This window comes from Papaver somniferum, chromosome 2 (genome assembly GCF_003573695.1).
Source record: "Papaver somniferum cultivar HN1 chromosome 2, ASM357369v1, whole genome shotgun sequence".
Taxonomy (NCBI): domain Eukaryota; kingdom Viridiplantae; phylum Streptophyta; class Magnoliopsida; order Ranunculales; family Papaveraceae; genus Papaver; species Papaver somniferum.
In genome coordinates, this window is record NC_039359.1 from 7,608,061 (window position 1) to 7,627,963 (window position 19,903).

Below are 19,903 nucleotides of genomic sequence, written 5' to 3' on the forward strand. Positions count from 1 at the left end.
TGTTCAAATGTTCATCATATTATAGGAATATGTATATGAACCATTTGAAGCAAAATCGGTTTGGTTTGTAATTGTAGAAAGTACTTATACAAGAACCAATTCATGAACATAATGCCACGGTTTGTAAAACTAGTTCACATACCTTAATGCATTAAAGTTCCAAGGACTTTAGTTCGCAAACGAACCTGAGTTCATGAGTGTGAAAATCATACTTCACCGATTTTAGAACATAACCGCTATGTTCGCAAACTGAGTACGCGGACAAGAGTTCCGGACTTTGGCTTTGTCTAGACGTTAGCAAACAGCATACGCGAACAGGAGTTCCGGACTTTGCCTTGTCTAGCCCGTTCGAAAACAGGGTACGGGAACACAAGCTCCGGATCTTTTCACATGTAAACCAAGTCATAAACAGAGTTCACGAACAATAGTTCCGGACCTGAACTAGACTTTCACAGTAAGTATACAACCTGTATTATATCCATACATGGTAGTTCCAAAACTCTCATTTAATTATTGAAACATCCTAGGAAGACAATAATGGTAATCTCACAGAACCACTAGCTTCAAGTAATTCTCAAGTGATTAATCGATCAACACAAAACTTCCCAAGTCGACATCAAATGATTGTCTCACAGAAATCATATAAGATGTTTCAAAGTAATTTTCACATGATCATCTTTTGACTTAATATTTAGTTTCCAACAAATAAATTGTCCCAACTAAACTCGTCAAGAATACGATGAACTTAGCTAAAGTTAAAAGCTTCCAACACATATTTCGAGAAATAGATAAGCGAGATAAACTCGACTCGAAATATCAAATGTGTATAATGTAAATGTCTATATAGCTATACGACGTAGTCTCGAAGATAGAATAGACTTCCGAGTGATAGATAAGTTTTAATCTCCACATATTTTTTGTTGATGAAGTTCCTCCAAGCTCTTAAGTAGATCTTCTTCTTCAATTGGTGAACGTCGTGAAGTCTAAAGCTCAACTACACGCTTCTATATATCCTAGTCCGAGACATAGCTATAAGTAGACTAGAAATCAAGTATATAGTTTTGATCAATTAAACTTGACAATCAAGCTTGAGATAGCAACGCTTGCGAATTCGACCGAGAAATACTCTAACATTAACAACTAATCATTGTTATTAACATTAATACTAAAAAGGCATAATTATCAATACAAAAAAATATTTGATCAAGGGGCTTTTGAATTTACTACCTGCATCCATTTTTGTCCTTATTCAGTATCTCCTGATAGGTATATGCGCTAAAACAAGATTCCCCAAAAAAAACCTTATAGTTAATTTATATTTTCGTACGCACACAAAAAAAAGGCCTAAATGGATAGAATAAAAAGTATTTGGGCTTGGGGAAGAGGCCCTATATTTTCCTACGCACACAAAAAAAAAGCCCTAAATGGATAGAATAAAAAATGTTTGGGCTTGGGGAAGAGGCCCTAATAATAAGTAAGAACTAGGGCTGCACATACCCGACCCAACCCGCCGACCCAACCCGTACCCGACCAAAAATACCCGCACCCGACCCAACCCGCCGAGGCATGGGTCGACTATGGGTGAGGCACGCCATAACCCACCTATTTTGGGTCGGTTGCGGGTAGAAACTTCCGTCACCCGAACCGACCCACCCACCCGCCCAAAACTAACGTAGGATCCTGACCCTTAGATCTAACCTAGGATGGATTATCAGAGCCGTTGAATTTATGTATAAAAGACCTAACTTAACCTAACCTAATCGCAATCTCCTTCTCTTCTCTTCTGCGGCCTCTCCCTCTTCTGAGTCTTCTCTCCTTCTCAGACAGACTCATCTCCATCCAAGTCTCCAACTCCATTCTTTTTTCTTCTCTCAGTCTCAGATTCTCTTTGTGGATCATCGGCATCACCAGAAGCAAACCAATAACGGAAGGTAAGATTAGGAACTCAGTAATTTTCAATTTAGGGTTTATCTGTTTAGGGTGTTGTTTTTTAATTTCAGTTTGGAATGAATTGGTATGATGTTACTATGTTAGAACTCAGTAATGAAGAGTTTAATCAGTAGATTCAAAGGATTCTTGAATGTTTATGTGTTTAGGGTTTGTCAAGATTGAAGAACTGAATCTGAATCTAATACCCTTTATTTTATTTTTCCATGTTAGGGTTTGTCAAGATTGAAGAACTGAAGTTCAGTTCATTGGAGCTTGAAGAAGAACTGGTCAGAGACTCAGAGTTGGTTTAAGAAGAACTAAGAAGGTATATCCAACTATGAAATTGTTTTGATTATTTAGGTTCCTTTTATATGTCCTTTCCATTTTATGGTTTGTTCACTTTGTTGTTTATCTGAATCTAATGTTTTTTTATATTCCATGGTAGGGTTTGTCAAGATTGAAGAACTGAAGTTCAGTTCATTAGAGTTTGAAGAAGAACTAATCAGAGTTGGTTTAGGAAAACTAAGAAGGTATATCCAACTGTTTTGCTTATTTTGGTTCCTTTTATATTGTTTAGGTGAAGTTTGATAGAATCTCATTGAGCATGATAAAAATGGTCCTAGCGGTGAATCGCAAAAGCTACTTGTAGCTCATTCTCTCTTTGTTGAGAGGATGTTTCTGTCGTTAACATAAGGCCTTCGGCAACCCTACCGCTAGGACTCAGTTGAAGCTACATGTTAGAAATACCTAGTTTATATGGACTGAATTGATTACCTAGCAAGTTCTAATTGATTTTTTAAATCAATCTCAGTTCTTTAGTACAACCTAGTTAATTTATTTGGTATTTGAACTAAGTCATGAGTATTTTGTTCAATTCAGTATGGTGTTAGTACTTTCAATTGTTTCTTTTGTGCAGGTTACCATGGTTGAAATCTCAGAAGATGATTCTGCTTCTAATCTTCCAATTATACATGGAGTGGCATCACAAATGGGACCTCCCCATCCACGTCCACCGCGTTCTGGACAAGTGCATGGACCATCAGCAGGGACAGGGAGTACCGCTGGCTCATCTACCCTTGGAGTCGAGGAGGAGGAGATTGATATTGCTGAGTCTGGTATGTCTAAATTTTCCTTGGCTCTATTGTTGTTCATGACACTGTGAGTTTTACTGCAGCATGTTTATTACATGAAAGTACATGGTTTACTAAACATAATGCATGCTATGTGAATAGATTAACTGCCCTGTTATGTTAACTGCCCTGTTATGTTAGTAATCTATAACAAAAATCTTTTGAAATCCGAAGATCACTCATAGTTATCTCTATATCAACATGTCAGAGGCATTGTCACAATGTCGTGTACCTCATATCAATTGGATTTCTTAAATTCAGTTATCTGTTTGATGTTTGTTATACTGTTTTCTATGGTTTGAGAATCTTGAAATTTGGCTTTTCAAATTTTGCTTTGATCTGTATATTGTCTGTTATCTTGATGTTCTTAGTATTAGGATATTTTATATGTTCTTATAGTTGAATTTGGATGTTGAGATTATGATGAAGCTGAGTTATTCAGTTTAATTGTTCATTTGAATCATTTCGCTTGCAGAGCTATTCAGTTTCAGTGACCTTGCTTCTTCTTCTATCGTCATAGACTCATAGACAAGGTAATGACGCCAAGGCCCAAGGGTCATTGTCAGTAGCTTGATATTTCTGAGTTCATCTTTGTTACTGTAACTAATTTACAGACTTCGTTTTATTTCAGGCTTTCAGCCATTCGGAGGTAAAACATCCACAAACTTGCAGGCTTGCAGCGACTCGCTGTTGGTCGCTTTATATGATATTAGGCTTTAGTATAGTACGCAATACTCAATAGTAATGCACTCTTTTATCTTTTGAGCTTTGAACAATTGAACTCTGTTCCTTTTTATTGTTAGCTTTATCAACTTTGTTATACACTTATACTGTTATACAGTTATACACTTATACTCAATAACTCTGTTCCTTGTTAATGTAATGTACTAATGTCATTTTATTTTATGGTGGGTAACCCACCACCCACCCGACCAAACCCGCCGTCACAATGGGTCGGGTGACAACCGACCCATTGTGTTGTTGGGTCGGTTGCGGGTGACAACTTCTGTTACCCGCCATCAGTGGGTCGGGTGGTGGGTGAGGCCAAAACCGACCCATGTGCAGCCCTAGTAAGAACGTGGTTTTTCTCTGGGTCGGGCCTTGTGCGTCACTTGGGGGAAATGCATGGGAGCCCTATTTGGCCATTTTGTGCAAAGAAATAAAAAAGGTTGGTGGTTAGTGGTTACTAATACTATGTACAAATTCATCTGATTGATGAACGAGTATCCGTCTTTTCACTGTTTTCAGGATGACTAGGATGGATTTAACATTAGGTTTTTTATGAATCACATTTGAAGCCTCATGCACAGTGGAACAAGAAATGCCACTCCTGCGGGCCTTGTTACAAACAGGGGATATTTAGAAGTAGCCAGCTTTTCCTGTCTTACAGTCATCTACTGGTAGTCAAATCAGCTAGAATATTCATTCGCCAAGCAGGTGCACCAGAAGATATTTTGCAGGAGTGAAAATAACCGATTCCGTGTTTTCTATGAAGATAACAGAACACTGAATATAGAAAGAAAAAGGCTTCTTATTTTGCACTCCAAATTGTGGCTCATATAAATGAATGAGGACTCGAGTTCAATTATTTCAACAAAAATTCGCCAACATACGCGTCTGATTTGCGACCTCTTCCAGGAGGTGAGTTAACCAGTAAATACTGTAAAAAAAAAACAAGTAAATAGTATACTCTGCAAGAGAGAGAAAGGGAGGCTTGTTGGAGTTTCTCTAGCTAAACAGACCATAACAGGAAAAGAAGGTAGTGTGTAGGTTGTTAGGCCAGAACATCAATAACAGCATCGACTACCTCTTGGGTGGTGCTTGTTCCTCCAAGATCTTTGGTCCGATACTTTCCCTCTGAAACTACGCGCATTACGGCACATTCTAACCGGTCAGCGAATGATGGAAACTGCAAATGCCTCAGCATCATAGCAGATGATAGAAGCAGGGCAGTAGGGTTCGCTTTCTTCTGCTCCACCAGCTCAATTTTCCCAACATTTCCAGCCGAAGCACCTTGCTCAAAAATTGCATGATCAGCACCGACATTTCCTGCAGATACCAAGCAGTCAATTTTAATTATAATTCTGCAGATGGCACAAGGGAAGATTCTAAGCATGATATCAGGGGACAACAATATTTGACTAAGGCAGATGGAACAAGGGAAGACTCTTAAGCATGATTCCAGGGGACAACACTATTTGACTAACAGCATGGTGACTACGTCCGCTTTACCCAATAGCAGCAACAATGCGTTGCAAACAACTTTTGTCTGTACACATCGCTCTAATAGATAATTCACCAGCAAGGTCTTATTTCACCCAAGGTGTTGTCCTAGTTATTTGAATTATGCATTTACACCTAGCTACATATGGTCTCGAAGATATAATAGATCTAAGACGGTGGCCTGTAATTCTAAGGATTAAGTTTGTAGTGAATGCGGGAGGAAATTATAGTGATGGATAATAGACCAATTTACTCTCAATAGTAGATATACTACAAGAAGTCATCATGAAAGTTGCTCATTCAGTAAAAGTACAGAATTTGAACCGAGCCAATGATCATGAAAGCATACCAAAAGGGTAAGCTATTCTTAGATCTAAAGATTAACATGCTTTATTATAGTGAAATCACTATTTAGACTGACAATGAGTTACTAAATGCATTCTATCGACTATCTCCCAAGCAGGGCATTCAATCAACTTCAGAAGTGGAGAGATTTTGTGTGCCCTACCTCCTGGCATGACACCAGTGCCTCCAGCAATACCTGCAGCTGTATTTGCCACTAAATTACCATATAGATTTGGTGTTACCTGCAAACCGGAAACAATTATTAGTCGACAGCCTGAAACTAGCAATGAAAGAAGTTAAGGAACAAAGTAGTGTTTCTACTGGGCACCCTCCGGGTCTGACCCTTGCAAGGTGTCTGACACAACAACTTCGAACAACACCAGAGGCAAGAAACATGGATCCCACTACAATAACTCATAATTACCAATCCTACAAAAACTATGGAAACCCAATGAAAAGATTCCCCTCATTTGAAAAAGGTATAAATGGCTATCTATCTTCAAAAATATTGGGTCTGAATGCACATGGGAAGATACAAAGAAAGAAACTACAATTCGGTTATTGGATACTTATCCAATTAGACTAGGAGTAGTTATGAATCAAATAAAGGTCGGGTTGTGAACATTGTGGGAAGTTAAAAGCTCATAGAGAGAGTGAAAGGCCATATTTGCTTTAATCTGCAATAAAGAAGATTAACTTCATGGATACACATCAAAAAATTACGCACGAGTGTAGCCAACTGTATTTTTAATTTTTCACACAATCGGCCTTACGCCTGCTTAAAACCATTGTTACACACAGTGTTAATCTAAATGAAGACATATAGAAAAGTAGGTGCGACAAAGAAATGCTGCCAGGAATGTCCACCATCACATGTGGAAGGGAACACTTATGACTTTAATGGAACTGAAAAGCCAAGGTTCTAAGCATAAAAAACAGCTGACAATTGACAACTGAAGGAAAATACTAGAGACATAAAAGTCAGGACGTGACATACCATGACATCAAACTGCTCAGGCTTTGAGACAAGTTGCATGCAGCAATTGTCCACAATAATCTCATTATATTGTATTCCAGGATACTTCTTGGCAACCTCACGGCAGGATTCTAAGAACAATCCATCGGCAAGCTTCATAATGTTGGCTTTGTGGACAGCTGTTACCTTCTTTCTGTTGTTAAGATAAGCATATTCGAAGGCATACTTTGCAATACGTTCTGAACAGAACTTTGTGATTACCTAGCAAAACAGCTGTATCAGAAAATAATATACATTGGACGTACCCAATTGCCCTGCAAACTTACATGATCAACTTTCAAGTATTTAAAATTAAAATTCTATTCACTCAAATAAAAGACAACATTGTGATTTAAGGTCTAAGGAAGACTCGAATGAAGATGTCCACACATACAGAAATGATAATAGTGCCATTTTTTACGTAGAGAATGTTTTCAACAAATACAACCAAGAAAAGAAAAAAAGCTACATTCCATGGGTCTCAAAGGTAAAACCACAAAACAATTCTGTGCATACTATCTGATGATTCAACTATGACATTTAGTAACAGGGAAGATCATAAAATTACCAGAATTTCGTCCAATATCTTGATAAGCTTTTATAAACAGAATTTGGTTACCCAACTCTATACAGTAGCCAACTTAATGAACACCCCAAATATCAGACCATTTCTAACATCACCACAACTTCTTTATCAGCTCTAGCATTACACTTGCTGATTTGAAAGAAAAACTCTAGAATTACACACTACATGGTTGCTGGGAACCCATACTAATTCCATAACTTCTGGTGACCACTAACCTTTGCTATTAGATTATCAGTAGAGACACAATTGATGTGGCAACAAAAAAACTATGAGAACAGAATTATTAAACTTCCAGCTCAATAGCTGAAGTTTTGTGCCAGAACAAATGCAATACGCTAGTTTCACAGTAATAGCTATACACATCAAACAACCATACTCTACACAAAAACAATTGAAATATTACCAAACCTATTATCACTTGACCTAGTTGACCTAGTACCTCCGTCCCACTATTAGTTGACCTAGTAGCACAATTTAGAAATGATTTATCTCTCGATCTATATACCACGGATATTCGTAAATTTTATATCATTGAAAAGCATTTTAAAACATCTACGTAACAAACATAAACATGAGTATCAAATTATATAAAATCAACTATTAATTGGACAAAATTTAAAAACAACTAGGTCATCTAATAGTGGGGCGGAGGGAGTATTAAATAACACCCCCTATTCTATTCTAACCCAGCATCTCAAAATCCACCAGTCATATCGAAACAAACAATAATAAACACCATAAAATGAATTTTGGAAAATGATGAAATTACCTTAAGACTTTCAACAACACCATCAACGACTTCATGCTCAAGACCAGCATATTCACCTTCAGTATTCTCACGAATAACAACAATATCAACATTCTCATGTCTAGTAGCCAAACCAGGAAGATTAAAACAATTAACAAGAGAAGCAAAAAGATCAAGTTCTTTCCTCAATTCAACATTCAAAGAACTAACACCACCACCAACTGGTGTTGCTAATCCACCTTTCAAACAAACTTTGTTTTTCTTAATCGATTCCATAACTTCATCAGGTACTTTCGGCATATCACCATGTACTTCAAATTTCTCAAAGTAAATAGGTGCGTGCATCGCTTCCATTACTTGTTCAACCGCACCTGTTACTAATGGTCCGATTCCATCTCCTGGTATTAGGGTTACTGCTCTCGGTGTTCCATCACCTGGTCTTGGCATATACGTTACAGATCTCTTTGGTTCATATCTTGTACCTAATAATCCTCCTCCAACAATACTAGGATTCAATAAAGATGAAGATTCTGATGATGATCTCTGCAAGAGTTGCTTTAGGATCGGTAAACTTCTTCTTGCCATTTCTTTTTCCTGAGATTGAAATATTTTTCTAGGGTTAGGTTAATTGATTCGGTCTAATTTGAACGAACCAGAGAAGAAGCCATGAAAAATTAAACAAGGAGGAGAGAATAAATGAAAAGAGTTTTTATAAATGGAATAAAATAATATATTCATTATTTTTGTGATAATTCCAGGTCAATACTTTTGATAACGACAGAATGAATCTCCACCCATCAAACAATAGGACCCACAAAATATATACACTTTGATACTCCGTTGGTGAATCGGTGCATCTCATTGAGATACCTCCCTGTTTGATCTAGTAAGAAAACTTTTCTCTCACGACAAGCCTGGCTGGCTGGCTGTTTGTTGATTCCTGGTGTTTACTTGCATTCGCACAGACCGGGATTAATTTATTTTTTTTGGTCTCCACAAATCTATTGCCATGCCAAATCTAGGAAAATGAGGTACCACTACCAACCCTTTTGTTTTTTTGACTCTACCTTTCCATAGGGTATCCGAGACAAGAAATCCTTTCTAGCCCGGTCCAGGATAAAACTTCCCAGTCACAGTTAAACAATTTAACACAGCTACAATTGGAGGTTGACAATGTTGGCAAGTGGACTTATTGTATTCAGACCCTAGTTAGTAAGTTCGCGAATTTTACCGTTTTATTCGCGTATATTTGCAACTCCGAACCCAAGACGCGTATTATGTGGCATTCCCGGATTATTCGCGAATCGTTCACGAACTTTACGTATCCCGAATGATACGTCCGCTTAATTCGCCAGAAATTCTTTAGCTTTTATGTTTTCAAAGGCACTATTTTTTTGGGCTTTACTGCCTCCCAAGCATACACGGCCCAATATTAGACGTTGTTGTAATTTTTATGAAACAAAAATGACAGAAGGTGAAGGTGAGAGAGATCTAAACCACTATACCACGTCCTCTTTGATGACTAATGTTGTATATATTATTAATATCATCATATTAAGTTTATTTTTTCTTTAAATAACTCACATGTATGCTAAAAATTAGTCTATGACCTTATAAATACTAATTATTTATTATATATAGATACCGAATTTTCAGATCCGAACTCACATTTATAAATCAAATTATACACGTATGTAAGCCGTTCCGAATTACTGACGAATCACATTCTGTTGACCGAATTTTGGACCGAATTTGGGTTTTACAAAACCGTATAATACTCGTACGTTTGCCGTTCCGTACGTTTGCTGAATCCCGAATTGCTAACTAGGATTCAGACTCGGTGTAATGGTTGGCGTTTGACCTCAAAAGAGTGGAAAAAAGGGGGCAGAAGCCGCAGAACCTTCTTTTAACAGGCTGGAATGAGAATCTATGCTTAGAATATTAATGAAAGAACAGATTCTGAAGAATAAAAAACTTACAATAGTATTAAATTAAGGCTCTAGTCTGCAGTGAATCTTCCTTTCGGTTCTTTAAAGGGCAAGCAACAGATATTATCCTGCACTGGATCGACTCTTTGGGAAGAGGTTCAACATGACCTCGGAAAAACACACAGATATAAATAATCCTAAGCTGAGAGACCCCTTGGAGAAAAGAAAGAGGTTCAACAGGATCTCAGCAGAGTCAGAACCATGGAACAGAGATTCCGGAAAGCAACTCTCCATCACCCATGGGGTACTGGCAGGAAAATTATGATTGAAGTACCAAGGTGCAAGTTCACTTTAGTACTTCACCTAAAGAAAAAGAGATTACCATTACGAGGTTAGAGAACTATAACAAGTGAACCCTTTACATGACAAAAAGGTTCTCAAAAATAAACATAACAAAATGGGAGCATCAAATATCAGATAAAGATCTTAAACCCCCTTTCAAATGGAGTAGCTTTAGCTCATAAGGGCACCGACAAAGCTAATGCTTACCTAGATTGTCATTTCTTAAATCATCTCAATACTCTGACACTAGTGCAGGAAGATCTGACAAACAAAAGCTATACATAATCTCAACACAACAAGTCGAGATATTTAGTCTCTCCCCTCAATATTCTTCTACTGTGTTGAACAACGTCAGTACCTGATTCATTTTTTTCACTCTTGAAATATGCTCAAATGACACTACCAAAGTGATTATATAATTGTAATAAAGAAGGAAATTGTACGACAAGCACAATCTAAAGCTTAAAACTTGGAATAAAAAAGACATGCTCTCCTAATTATTGATCTGAATATTTCTCAAATTTCAGCAAGTATATGACGGTATGCCAGTTGAATTAAAACAAATTCACAATTGAAGGCCAAATTGAGGGAAATCAGCATCAGGAAAAGCTACTCACATTAATGAACATAAACGACACTGCTCGCCAAAATAGTGTTTTGATTCTTGTTCACTTGGAAATCGACACGTTCATCTTGGACATTACCAAATCAACACAAATCCAAACTTGCTTCACAGATTTGAGCTCCAATTACACAACTGAGTATGCTATAAGTATATTGACCTTCACTAATTTGAACATTGTAAGCAAATGTACTCACATATATGATAAAACACGTAAACAGCAAAAGTTAAAACTGGTCCATGAACCTCAGTTAGAAGGAGGAGTCACAGTACTCCCATATCCCATTTTCTGACCCAAGATTGATAGCTGATCTACGAACTCGATTCCTGTAAGAACTTCAGTTGTTCCATATATGATATGCTTGGCAGGTTGTTGTCGTGAAGCAAACTCTTGCAGACCCCCATATTCAACATAATTTCCACCACCAATCATGAACACGATTGCTTCCTTAAATGGTCCTTTCAAATGGTTACTAACAGCATTCGAGCTTGCTTTTGGCGAACGTGGATCAAAGAAGTGGTAGGTTTCAGTTTCAGGGACTGGCCTACCCTCCATCAACGCTTCTACAGTTCTTGTTAATGCGAGTTGCCTATCACTTGATAAGAGATTCTTGACTCCTGCTGTCACAGCATTAAGAGACTGGCCGTATAACTTCTCCGCCCAATCAACAATGTTACTCTTACTTGCAGAATTTGCTGAAGCCAGCGACACATTCAAGGATTTTATCTTCTTCACATACTGAAATGCACAAGTATCCACCTCTGCCTCCCTTAATGCTGCCTCTACTGCCTCCACTTCGGACTGGGGTGTAGTCTCTGTCGAGAGAAGATAGATTATTGCAAATCTAAGCTTGTCGGTCTTCGTTCCTTTACCTCTTAGAACACTAAGTAGTTCATTCCGATCAATACCTCCTTTAGTTAACATATCATTCTCTTTCTTAGCATACGAATCCAAAGATCTCTCTTTGATCTCGCCCAACAAAACAGTTGCAATGTTGGTGTGCTTATCTATCACTTGCTTCCTCTCGGTCAATTCAGGTAGTGAATTCACTGCATTCATCAGATGCTTGGTATTCCCAATCAAATCTGTACCATCGAATTCAGCTCCTTCATGTCCACCAGTTCGCCTATTCACCTCATCAACATCTTTCTTATACTTTCCTAGTTGAGTCTCAATCTCCACTGCAACTTCTGGAAATTCCAAGTTCCCATTCGCAACCCAAAACGGATCTGAACCATCCAACTCGTAAGATCTAGATCCACCCTTCTCTCCCTTCACACTAACCGCATTGAGCTTCAAACCAAGAAGATCATGAACAAGTGGGCGATACTTAAAATCATGTTCAATACCCACAGAAAGTTCGAAATTTCGATCAAAAATACACAGAACAGGGCGCTGAAAAGAACTACCCAAGTTCCCCCCTTCTGAAAATAAATTATTCTTGGAAATCAAGTGATCGCGCAACCTTAAATCTAGAGCTCTAGCAACCATCTCAGCAGGTCCATCTTTAGGGCACCTAATAATCGGAACAACAGCTAATGTAGCTAAAACACAAAATAATCCACTTACTACTTTCTCAATAATTTCTTCAATTTCTTGATCACCAGCTGAAGGATCATTCAGTTGAACATAACAAGATGGTTGTGCAAGTGAGAATAAATTATCTTCTAAAGTAACAAACTCTAAATACTGATCAAATACCTTAGAAATCCTTTGAACTGAATCAGTTTTTAAAGTTCCAGAAGCAAGATCTTCAAGCAATGGACGAGGTAAAGAGGATGAAAAATTCAAGTGAAAACTTTCATACAATGAACGAGAAGCATCTAAGACAATTCGCTGAATATTTGATTGAGTAGGTTGAACGAAGTATACAGCCGGTACATCAGGAATTGTTTGACGTTCTTTGTCAATAATAAAATAAAGAGTAACTCCATGTTTTCGCAGATCTTTAATGTGAATTAATGGTGATAAAATATCTCTACAGAATTTGTCGAAGATTAATACTTTGTATACTTCTTCATTCCCAGTTCCATTAGAGTTCGGTGATTGATTCAGATTTAACATACGAATGATACAATCTGTACAATAAAAACGAATCACAATTCAATAAAAATATATGAAAATTAGGGTTTTCATGAAAATTAACAGGGAGAGGTAGAAATTCTTACTGGTCTGCTTCTGTCGAAGATTCAGCGCCATTCTTCACTACAGAAAAGATTTTCTAGGGTTACGGTTCCGATCTGGAGTTCAAATCTACGAGAAAGCTAGTCGCGGAAGATAGTAACACAGATCTAACAATGTCTCTCTGCGTGGTAAATCTCAATTACGCAAATAAGAAGAATATATTTGCTGCTTCGAGATATCCATATAACGCTGATGGGTCTCTCTATAGGGGCCACGGATCGGACCGTCCAATCCGAACGCAAACAATACGCATCGATCGCATACCACTTTGACAACTAAGACCCAAGTTATAAAATGTCGGGAATCCTTTCTCCACAACAAGAAAGACCAGGGCAAATTTAAAAGAATTTGAGCCACCAAAACAGTGGCATCAAATATACATAAGGTTACAAAGATGTGTGCAATACAACATCCAATTACAAAATATTTGGACAAAATAAAACTTGAAAACATGGTAGAGCTTAAATCCCCAGTTAAACGACAAGCATTTTACATCTGCAATCAATGAATTTGAATCCTTAACTAGATCATTATATAATCATTGAATGCACCACCAGATAGCAAATGAGAGTAGACTTTGTATTCTCCTAATCATGTTTTCGGATTTCTTTGTTGTCTCCCCGTCCTCAGAGATTAGTCTTAACATCAGCGGATAAAACCCAATTGATACCATAACTACTTAAAAAGTATGTCCTTACCTCAAAAACGTAGCTGGAACGAATGAACAAATGTTCATTATTTGTTTACACAAGAGACAATTGAGGTCCTGGATCGACTCGGCAGCATTCAACTTATCAAGGGTCAGAGCTCTATTATAACAGAGAGTGCGAACTAAAAAGGAAATCTTCAACGAGACTTTTGAGTTGCAGAGTTGATTATCGGAAAAACTTAACAGGCCAACTGTTTATAAGAATGACATTCATATACTAGTAGTTTTCCTTCATAGATAATTGGTGCCATCAAATCCTGGTGGCATGTTAATAGAATCGAATTTTTATTCACAGATAATTGGTGTCATCAAATTCTGGTACAATCGAATTTTTGTTTATAGATTGGATAGCTATAAACTCGTACTTTTAGGTGTTGATTTGCTCTGATGATACTAATTGAAAAGGAAAGGGTACCAAATACTCCACCAACTTTTGCGTTCCAACTTAAGACATATAAACAATATGTTGATGATCTTAATCAAAATTATAATCCCCAAGGGTGAACAACACACTACTCGTAATTACTTTAGTTGTATCAAATAATTAAACATAATGAAATAAAAGTAAAGAGAAAGAAATCATAACGGTGAAATCTCGGAATGATATTCCGAGCAGTTTTTTCAAATTTCTACATATAACTCTCTATATACTTAATTTTTTCTACCGACCCCGCATATGTCCACCTGCTAGACCTCATATTCCACATGGCAGTCGTAACTATAAGTGAATAAAGTATCGGTGAAAATGCATTTTTAAATTCTTAAGTTCTTAATTGAAAATTCACATAACATTTTATAGGATCTTCATATTCAGTACTCAACCTAAAAAAAAATAACTAACTTGATTCGACAGTGAACTCGCTGATAATGGTGGATGCTAACTCTGAACAAGACACTTTCACTAAAATAATAGTTATATAGGACCAATAATATATAGATAAGGCAACCAAAAAGAAGCAAGTAATTAACATCAACTATAGAAATATCATCAAACACTTGATGAGCATGAAAACTACAAAATTAATCATGCTTGCATGACATGCATAAAATTCCATGAAATCTTCATTCCATAAATCATCAAGTATCGTCAAGTAAAGTTTATTTTTCAGTTACTCTTTTAAATTATCTATCAATATATTAATGTTTGAGAATTCTGGGCATTTAGAATAGAAGCGGACTCCATAGTGTTCAGTAAGATTTTTTAAAAATCAAACTCATTAGACACACAAACTTGTATTGTAATTTCAAAGTATTTTTCTACTGACTTGTAGATGGATTGAGACAAAGTGGTCTTTCCCGATCCTCCCATACCCACTATGACTATGGATGTGATAAAGACTTTTCCCCGTTTGTCAGAATTTTTGGAAGATAATGATATTGATAATGTTAACAACGGCTTTAATCGAGGCAGATATGTATATAAATGGAACCACCAATTATGTTAATGGAGTTTAGATCAAGTGAGGGATGTTAATCGAGATAAATACATGATGAATATGTAATTACAACGGGGATTTAGGGTGGGGGTGTAAATTCGGGCAGGCCAGGCCGCCCGGCCCAAAAACTAACAGGGGATTAGTCGTGGGAGAGTTTGGAAGATTTTAATGGAGTTAGCAAATCCCCTGTTAGTCGTGAGAGAGTTTGTCAAAATCTTTTAAAATCTCTGTTAGTGGTGAGAGATTTATAGGGAGTTTCTAAAACTACCTCAAAATCCCTTAAACTCCTTGTTAGTGGTGAGAGATTTGATTAGAATCTTTTAAACTCCCTGTTAGTCGTAAAACACTAGAATCATAGGGAGTTTATAATTTGGGGGAGTTTGAGGGAGTTTCATGATGTTTTTGTGTTTGGACAAAATCTCTCAAAAAACAAGAGATTTCTGGGGAGTTTGGGTTAAACCCCCCAAATTGCCTAGACTCTCTCACACTCCCTCTAAATCCCTAGAGATTTAAATACATTAAAATCTCTCAAACTCTCCCACGACTAACCCCCTGTAAGACAGGCCGGGCATACCCGACTTAATATTTATGAGCACATAAACAAATTCAGGCCGGGCAGGCCGGATAAAAGTGGATAATTTGCTACTCAAAGACCGCCCAAAGCCCGCTTTTTATACGGGTAGGCCAGATCGGGCCGGACATGCCACTGTTTTGAAAAAAAATAATATTTTAAGTTTAAATTTTCAAATAAATGATATTAAATTTATTTATTTTTAATACAATATCCTATCCTTTCTAACATTGTATACCGTAAGTGATAGTATTATTTTATATTTAAATTACAATGAGAAACTTTTAATTTTAGCCTATAATAAATAATTAATTAGAGTACAATAAACTTTCTAATAACAAAATATATTACCATTAATGTTTTGAAAAGGTTAACTATAAGTAAAAACAACTGTATATTTTATTTTTCTTGACACAAAATTGACAATTGTAAAATGGTAACTTTTAACTCTTTTTAAGATGATATTAAATGATTAATGGCACATAAAAGGCTTTCAGGCCGGACACCAGGCCGGGTATCAGGTCGGGCATCATAATTGATTGCAAATCCCGAGACCGCCCAATAAATTAATCCAGGCCAGGCCGGGTGGCCCATGACGGGCCATAACAGGCTTTAGGCTACTTCGGGTACATGCGGGTTCGGGCAGGTACAGGCAGGCCGAGTATTTTCGGATATTATTTACACCCCTAATTTAGGGCTCAAAACTGTCAAAGTCGACATATGAGATGTTTTTTATTTATAAAACCCGCAACAAGATTCCCGTTTAACTTTCGGGTCGGCTACATCTCGGCCTAGTCAAGCGAGATTTTCGCTTGAAATTTCATCTTAATCTTGAGGCAAGAGCCAAAGTCCCAGCTGAGATGACCAGGATCAACTATGTTGCTTAGAACTAGTCTTAGGTTGTATATGATAAGAGTAAAATGAATAATTTCACGGAAAGTGTATTCTATGGAATCAATATCCTGAGGGAGCAAGGAAAGACTTTTCATAGAATTCCATGAAATTAAGTTGAAAACATAATTTAGACCATGTTTTATTGTAAACGGGTCCACCATTCTATGGAAATAAATTTGTAATTAAACGATGGAAAACATGTTATTTCGAACGGAAAGATAGCTAATTCCATTGAATTAAATCCCATTGAACACATCCTTAGATAAATTATATGAAAACTTTGAATCTAGATTTCGATGTACAGAGTTAATATGCAATCATTGATGAAAGTTCTATAATATCTTGAATTAGATTAGTAATTTTTGAATTACCATATATCATACAAGAAGCGCTTTACACTATACATAAATTATATAAACAATCAATCAAGAGACTTGATTTGAAACCATGACGATGATGTTCAGCCTGTGTTTCAGGATCCTCAACTAAAATCTTATCTTGTTCTAATCTCAAGAACCTAGGGTTGGAGGACGGACTCTTATGCAATAGATGTCCACTATTTATAGTGAATGATCAGATCTTGGTTGCTTGAGATTGAAGCAAAGAGTTTCTTATATGTCTAAAACTATTCCTTAGTAAGAACTTAACTTGCATTGAGGTTCTTTCCTAAGTTTAGAAGCATGGAGAATTAAGTCCTAAATGATTACCAAAGTGACTGCTTTCATATATATATATACCTTTTCACTTGCAACAGTTAAATTTATGCAACTAGTTGCAACTAACTAAGTTAAGATACAAACTCGTTTAGTAGAAAAGATTATATTTTTACCTCTTAGAATCACACCACTTATGGTAACAAAAAACCTGCAAAAAGTTATCCTTGAAGCAAAGAAGATGTAACGCCCAAAAATAAGCTACTTATTAAAATAAGAGATCAACTACATAATGAGGCATTAAGGTTCTAAATCATATATTTAAATATCATATTAAAAAATTGATACAAAGCTTGACCCAAATCTATCCCAACTAACTATAAACGAAAATCTCTCAATCAATATAAATAAAATATTGTATTTGTGTTTTACAAAATATATAAAAATAAAATGATTCACAACGTCTCTAGATTGCTAAAGCTTTAAGATACGGAAACGGATATCTTCACGTAGATCATCTCTTATGATAACTGAAAACTGAAGTGGAAACGAGTGAGCACATCATCCCAAAGGGTGCTCAGTAGAAACAAATACAAAATTCGAGTAACCATTAATAAGCTTCACAATTCTACTATAGAAAACGATTAAACATCTTTAAACACAACTTAAAGCAGAAGATTATTCCAATTCACCTTCCCAGATATTACAATATCTATAAAAGACCATTTCCAGATGATCTACCTAAACATATGTTATCCCAACCTCGCCTTACTTAATACGGAAAACGATGCTAAGATAACTGCAATATCAAATGATAGCGTCATCTACATGAAATGCGTACACCCCATGATTCAAGAACTACCATCAAAGTCTAGAATACATAAGAAGAGTTTGATTACTATGACCCGACTCCGCACAACAGTTTCCCAAAGGGTCCCATCCGATCATGAACATTTAGATAATTTCTTCCGAAAGTAAGAACATAGTAACCCAGTCATATCAGTAAGACTAAATGATCAAGTATAATATGCATACAACCAATCTCCCCAGATAAAATATGAATATATATCGAGCCGGCGGTATCCAGATACCCTGTGATTGAAAAAGCGGGGGTCTAACAACCACACCCAATATTTCGTTTAGGCAATCTGTATGGACTAACTCCAATATAATTTTGAGAGAACCAACTAATAAAGTAATCTCAATCAAGAAATATATCCAAGAGTTATATATTTGTTTCTTAATGTAATCAACAAATAAAACAGATAGAAATCTGTGAGCTTGATTATTATAAGAAACAACTTGGACGATATCAAAAACCAATATTCAAGTGTCAATCAATTCAATCAACAACCAAAGGTTGGATTCACAATTGATTGAACTTACGCACAACCTGTGATATTTCAATTATATAGAAAACATAATGCGAAAAAGAAATAACACAGACACCAGAAGTTTTGTTAACGAGGAAACCGCAAATGCAGAAAAACCTCGAGACCTAGTGAAGATTTGAACACCACACTGTATTAAACGTCTACAGACACTAGCCTACTCCAAGTTAACTTCGGACTAGAATATAGTTGAGCCCTAACCAATCTCACACTGATCAAGGGACAATATCGTTCCTTACGCCTAATCCCAGCAGGACTCTGCGCACTTAATTCCCTTAGCTGATCTCACCCACAACTAAGAGTTGCGACGACCCAAAGTCGAAGACTTGATAAACCAATGTGTCTCACACAGAAAAGTCTATTGAACAGATAAATCTGTCTCCCACATAAATACCTATAATTTTATTCCGTCTTTTGATAAATCAAGATGAACATGAACCAATTGATAAACCATAATTATATTCCCGAAGAACAGCCTAGTAATATCAATCACATCACAATAATCTTAATCGTATGGTAGCGAAACAAGATATCGTGGAATCACATACGATGAGACGAAGATGTTTGTGACTACTTTTTATCTTGCCTATCGGAGATTAAATCTCGAGCAAATCTTAGAGAAGATAATACTCAATACGATAAAATACAGCAAGATCAGAACACGCAACTACAGAGAAAATAGTTGGGTCTGGATTCACAATCTCAATGAAGTCTTCAAGTCGTTAACCTCCAGGGTTTTGGAAAAAACCTAATAGTCGCAACTAGTATCACACATGAGGTGTGGGGATTAGGTTTCCCAGTTCCTAGACTTCTCCTTTGTATAGTCTTCAAATCAGGGTTTGCAATCAATGTTACTTTGGTAACAAAGCATTCAATAATCACCGTTAGATGAAAACCTGATTAGACTCAAGCTAATATCTTTCAACCGTTAGATCGAACTTAGCTTGTTACTCAAAAATGAAAAGTGACTTCATTTAGATATGAGTAACCGTACCTAAATGTGTACACCTTGTTGGCTCAATAATAGTTAACCGAAGTTAGCCATATGAACACTTTCATATCAACCTTATTCATCTTAACCATAACTAGTTCAAATGACTCAAATGAAACTAATCTAGAGATGTTCAATTGTTTATATTCTCATAGAAGTATATAAGACACAATTGAAGAAAATCGATTTTGAATCACTCGAATCA

At 36.5% G+C, this 19,903-nt stretch overlaps 2 protein-coding genes and 2 long non-coding RNA genes across 6 annotated transcripts; 2 read left to right on the forward strand and 2 right to left on the reverse strand.

Moving 5' to 3' along the window:
• The first annotated feature begins 1,716 nt into the window (after positions 1 to 1,716).
• On the forward strand, positions 1,717 to 2,427 carry LOC113352946. Its single transcript, XR_003361000.1, has 3 exons — positions 1,717 to 1,931; positions 2,161 to 2,254; positions 2,375 to 2,427. It is a non-coding gene; the product is annotated as an uncharacterized LOC113352946 (long non-coding RNA).
• A 1-nt stretch (position 2,428) lies between these two features.
• On the forward strand, positions 2,429 to 3,867 carry LOC113352947. The gene is made up of 3 exons (XR_003361001.1): positions 2,429 to 2,459; positions 3,535 to 3,592; positions 3,691 to 3,867. It is a non-coding gene; the product is annotated as an uncharacterized LOC113352947 (long non-coding RNA).
• Positions 3,868 to 4,572: 705 nt separating this feature from the next.
• LOC113346798 (isocitrate dehydrogenase [NAD] regulatory subunit 1, mitochondrial-like) lies at positions 4,573 to 8,670 on the reverse strand. 2 transcript variants are annotated; one of them, XM_026590308.1, is made up of 4 exons: positions 7,998 to 8,670; positions 6,625 to 6,852; positions 5,791 to 5,869; positions 4,573 to 5,108 (listed from the first exon to the last, which is right to left on the reverse strand). In XM_026590308.1, exons 1-4 carry the CDS (start codon positions 8,559 to 8,561, stop codon positions 4,834 to 4,836), a joined length of 1,146 nt encoding a protein of 381 aa, XP_026446093.1. In that variant the 5' UTR covers positions 8,562 to 8,670; the 3' UTR covers positions 4,573 to 4,833. The 2 variants fall into 2 exon arrangements, with proteins under 2 accessions (XP_026446093.1, XP_026446092.1); XM_026590307.1 differs by having other exon boundaries at positions 6,625 to 6,864; positions 7,998 to 8,669.
• A 1,187-nt stretch (positions 8,671 to 9,857) lies between these two features.
• On the reverse strand, positions 9,858 to 13,215 carry LOC113346800 (SEC1 family transport protein SLY1-like). Of its 2 annotated transcripts, XR_003358622.1 has the most exons (3): positions 13,038 to 13,214; positions 10,864 to 12,947; positions 9,858 to 10,267 (listed from the first exon to the last, which is right to left on the reverse strand). XR_003358622.1 is itself a non-coding variant. In XM_026590309.1 (2 exons), the coding sequence occupies exons 1-2, from the start codon at positions 13,066 to 13,068 to the stop codon at positions 11,116 to 11,118; spliced, it is 1,863 nt and encodes a 620-aa protein (XP_026446094.1). In that variant the 5' UTR covers positions 13,069 to 13,215; the 3' UTR covers positions 10,655 to 11,115. The 2 variants fall into 2 exon arrangements, 1 of the variants encoding a protein (XP_026446094.1); XM_026590309.1 differs by lacking the exon at positions 9,858 to 10,267 and having other exon boundaries at positions 10,655 to 12,947; positions 13,038 to 13,215.
• Positions 13,216 to 19,903: the final 6,688 nt, after the last annotated feature.

What these genes read in the sequence shown, in the direction of transcription:
- LOC113346798 (XM_026590307.1), bottom strand. Translation starts at nt 8,561, where the DNA reads ATGGCAAGAAGAAGTTTACCGATCCTAAAGCAACTCTTGCAGAGATCA. An exon ending in CTGAGCAGTTTGATGTCATG is followed by an intron (nt 5,870 to 6,624) that starts GTATGTCACGTC and finishes TCCGGTTTGCAG; the next exon opens with GTAACACCAAATCTATATGG. An exon ending in CACTGGTGTCATGCCAGGAG is followed by an intron (nt 5,109 to 5,790) that starts GTAGGGCACACA and finishes TGGTATCTGCAG; the next exon opens with GAAATGTCGGTGCTGATCAT.
- LOC113346800 (XM_026590309.1), bottom strand. Translation starts at nt 13,068, where the DNA reads ATGGCGCTGAATCTTCGACAGAAGCAGACCA. An exon ending in TCTTCGACAGAAGCAGACCA is followed by an intron (nt 12,948 to 13,037) that starts GTAAGAATTTCT and finishes TTTATTGTACAG; the next exon opens with ATTGTATCATTCGTATGTTA.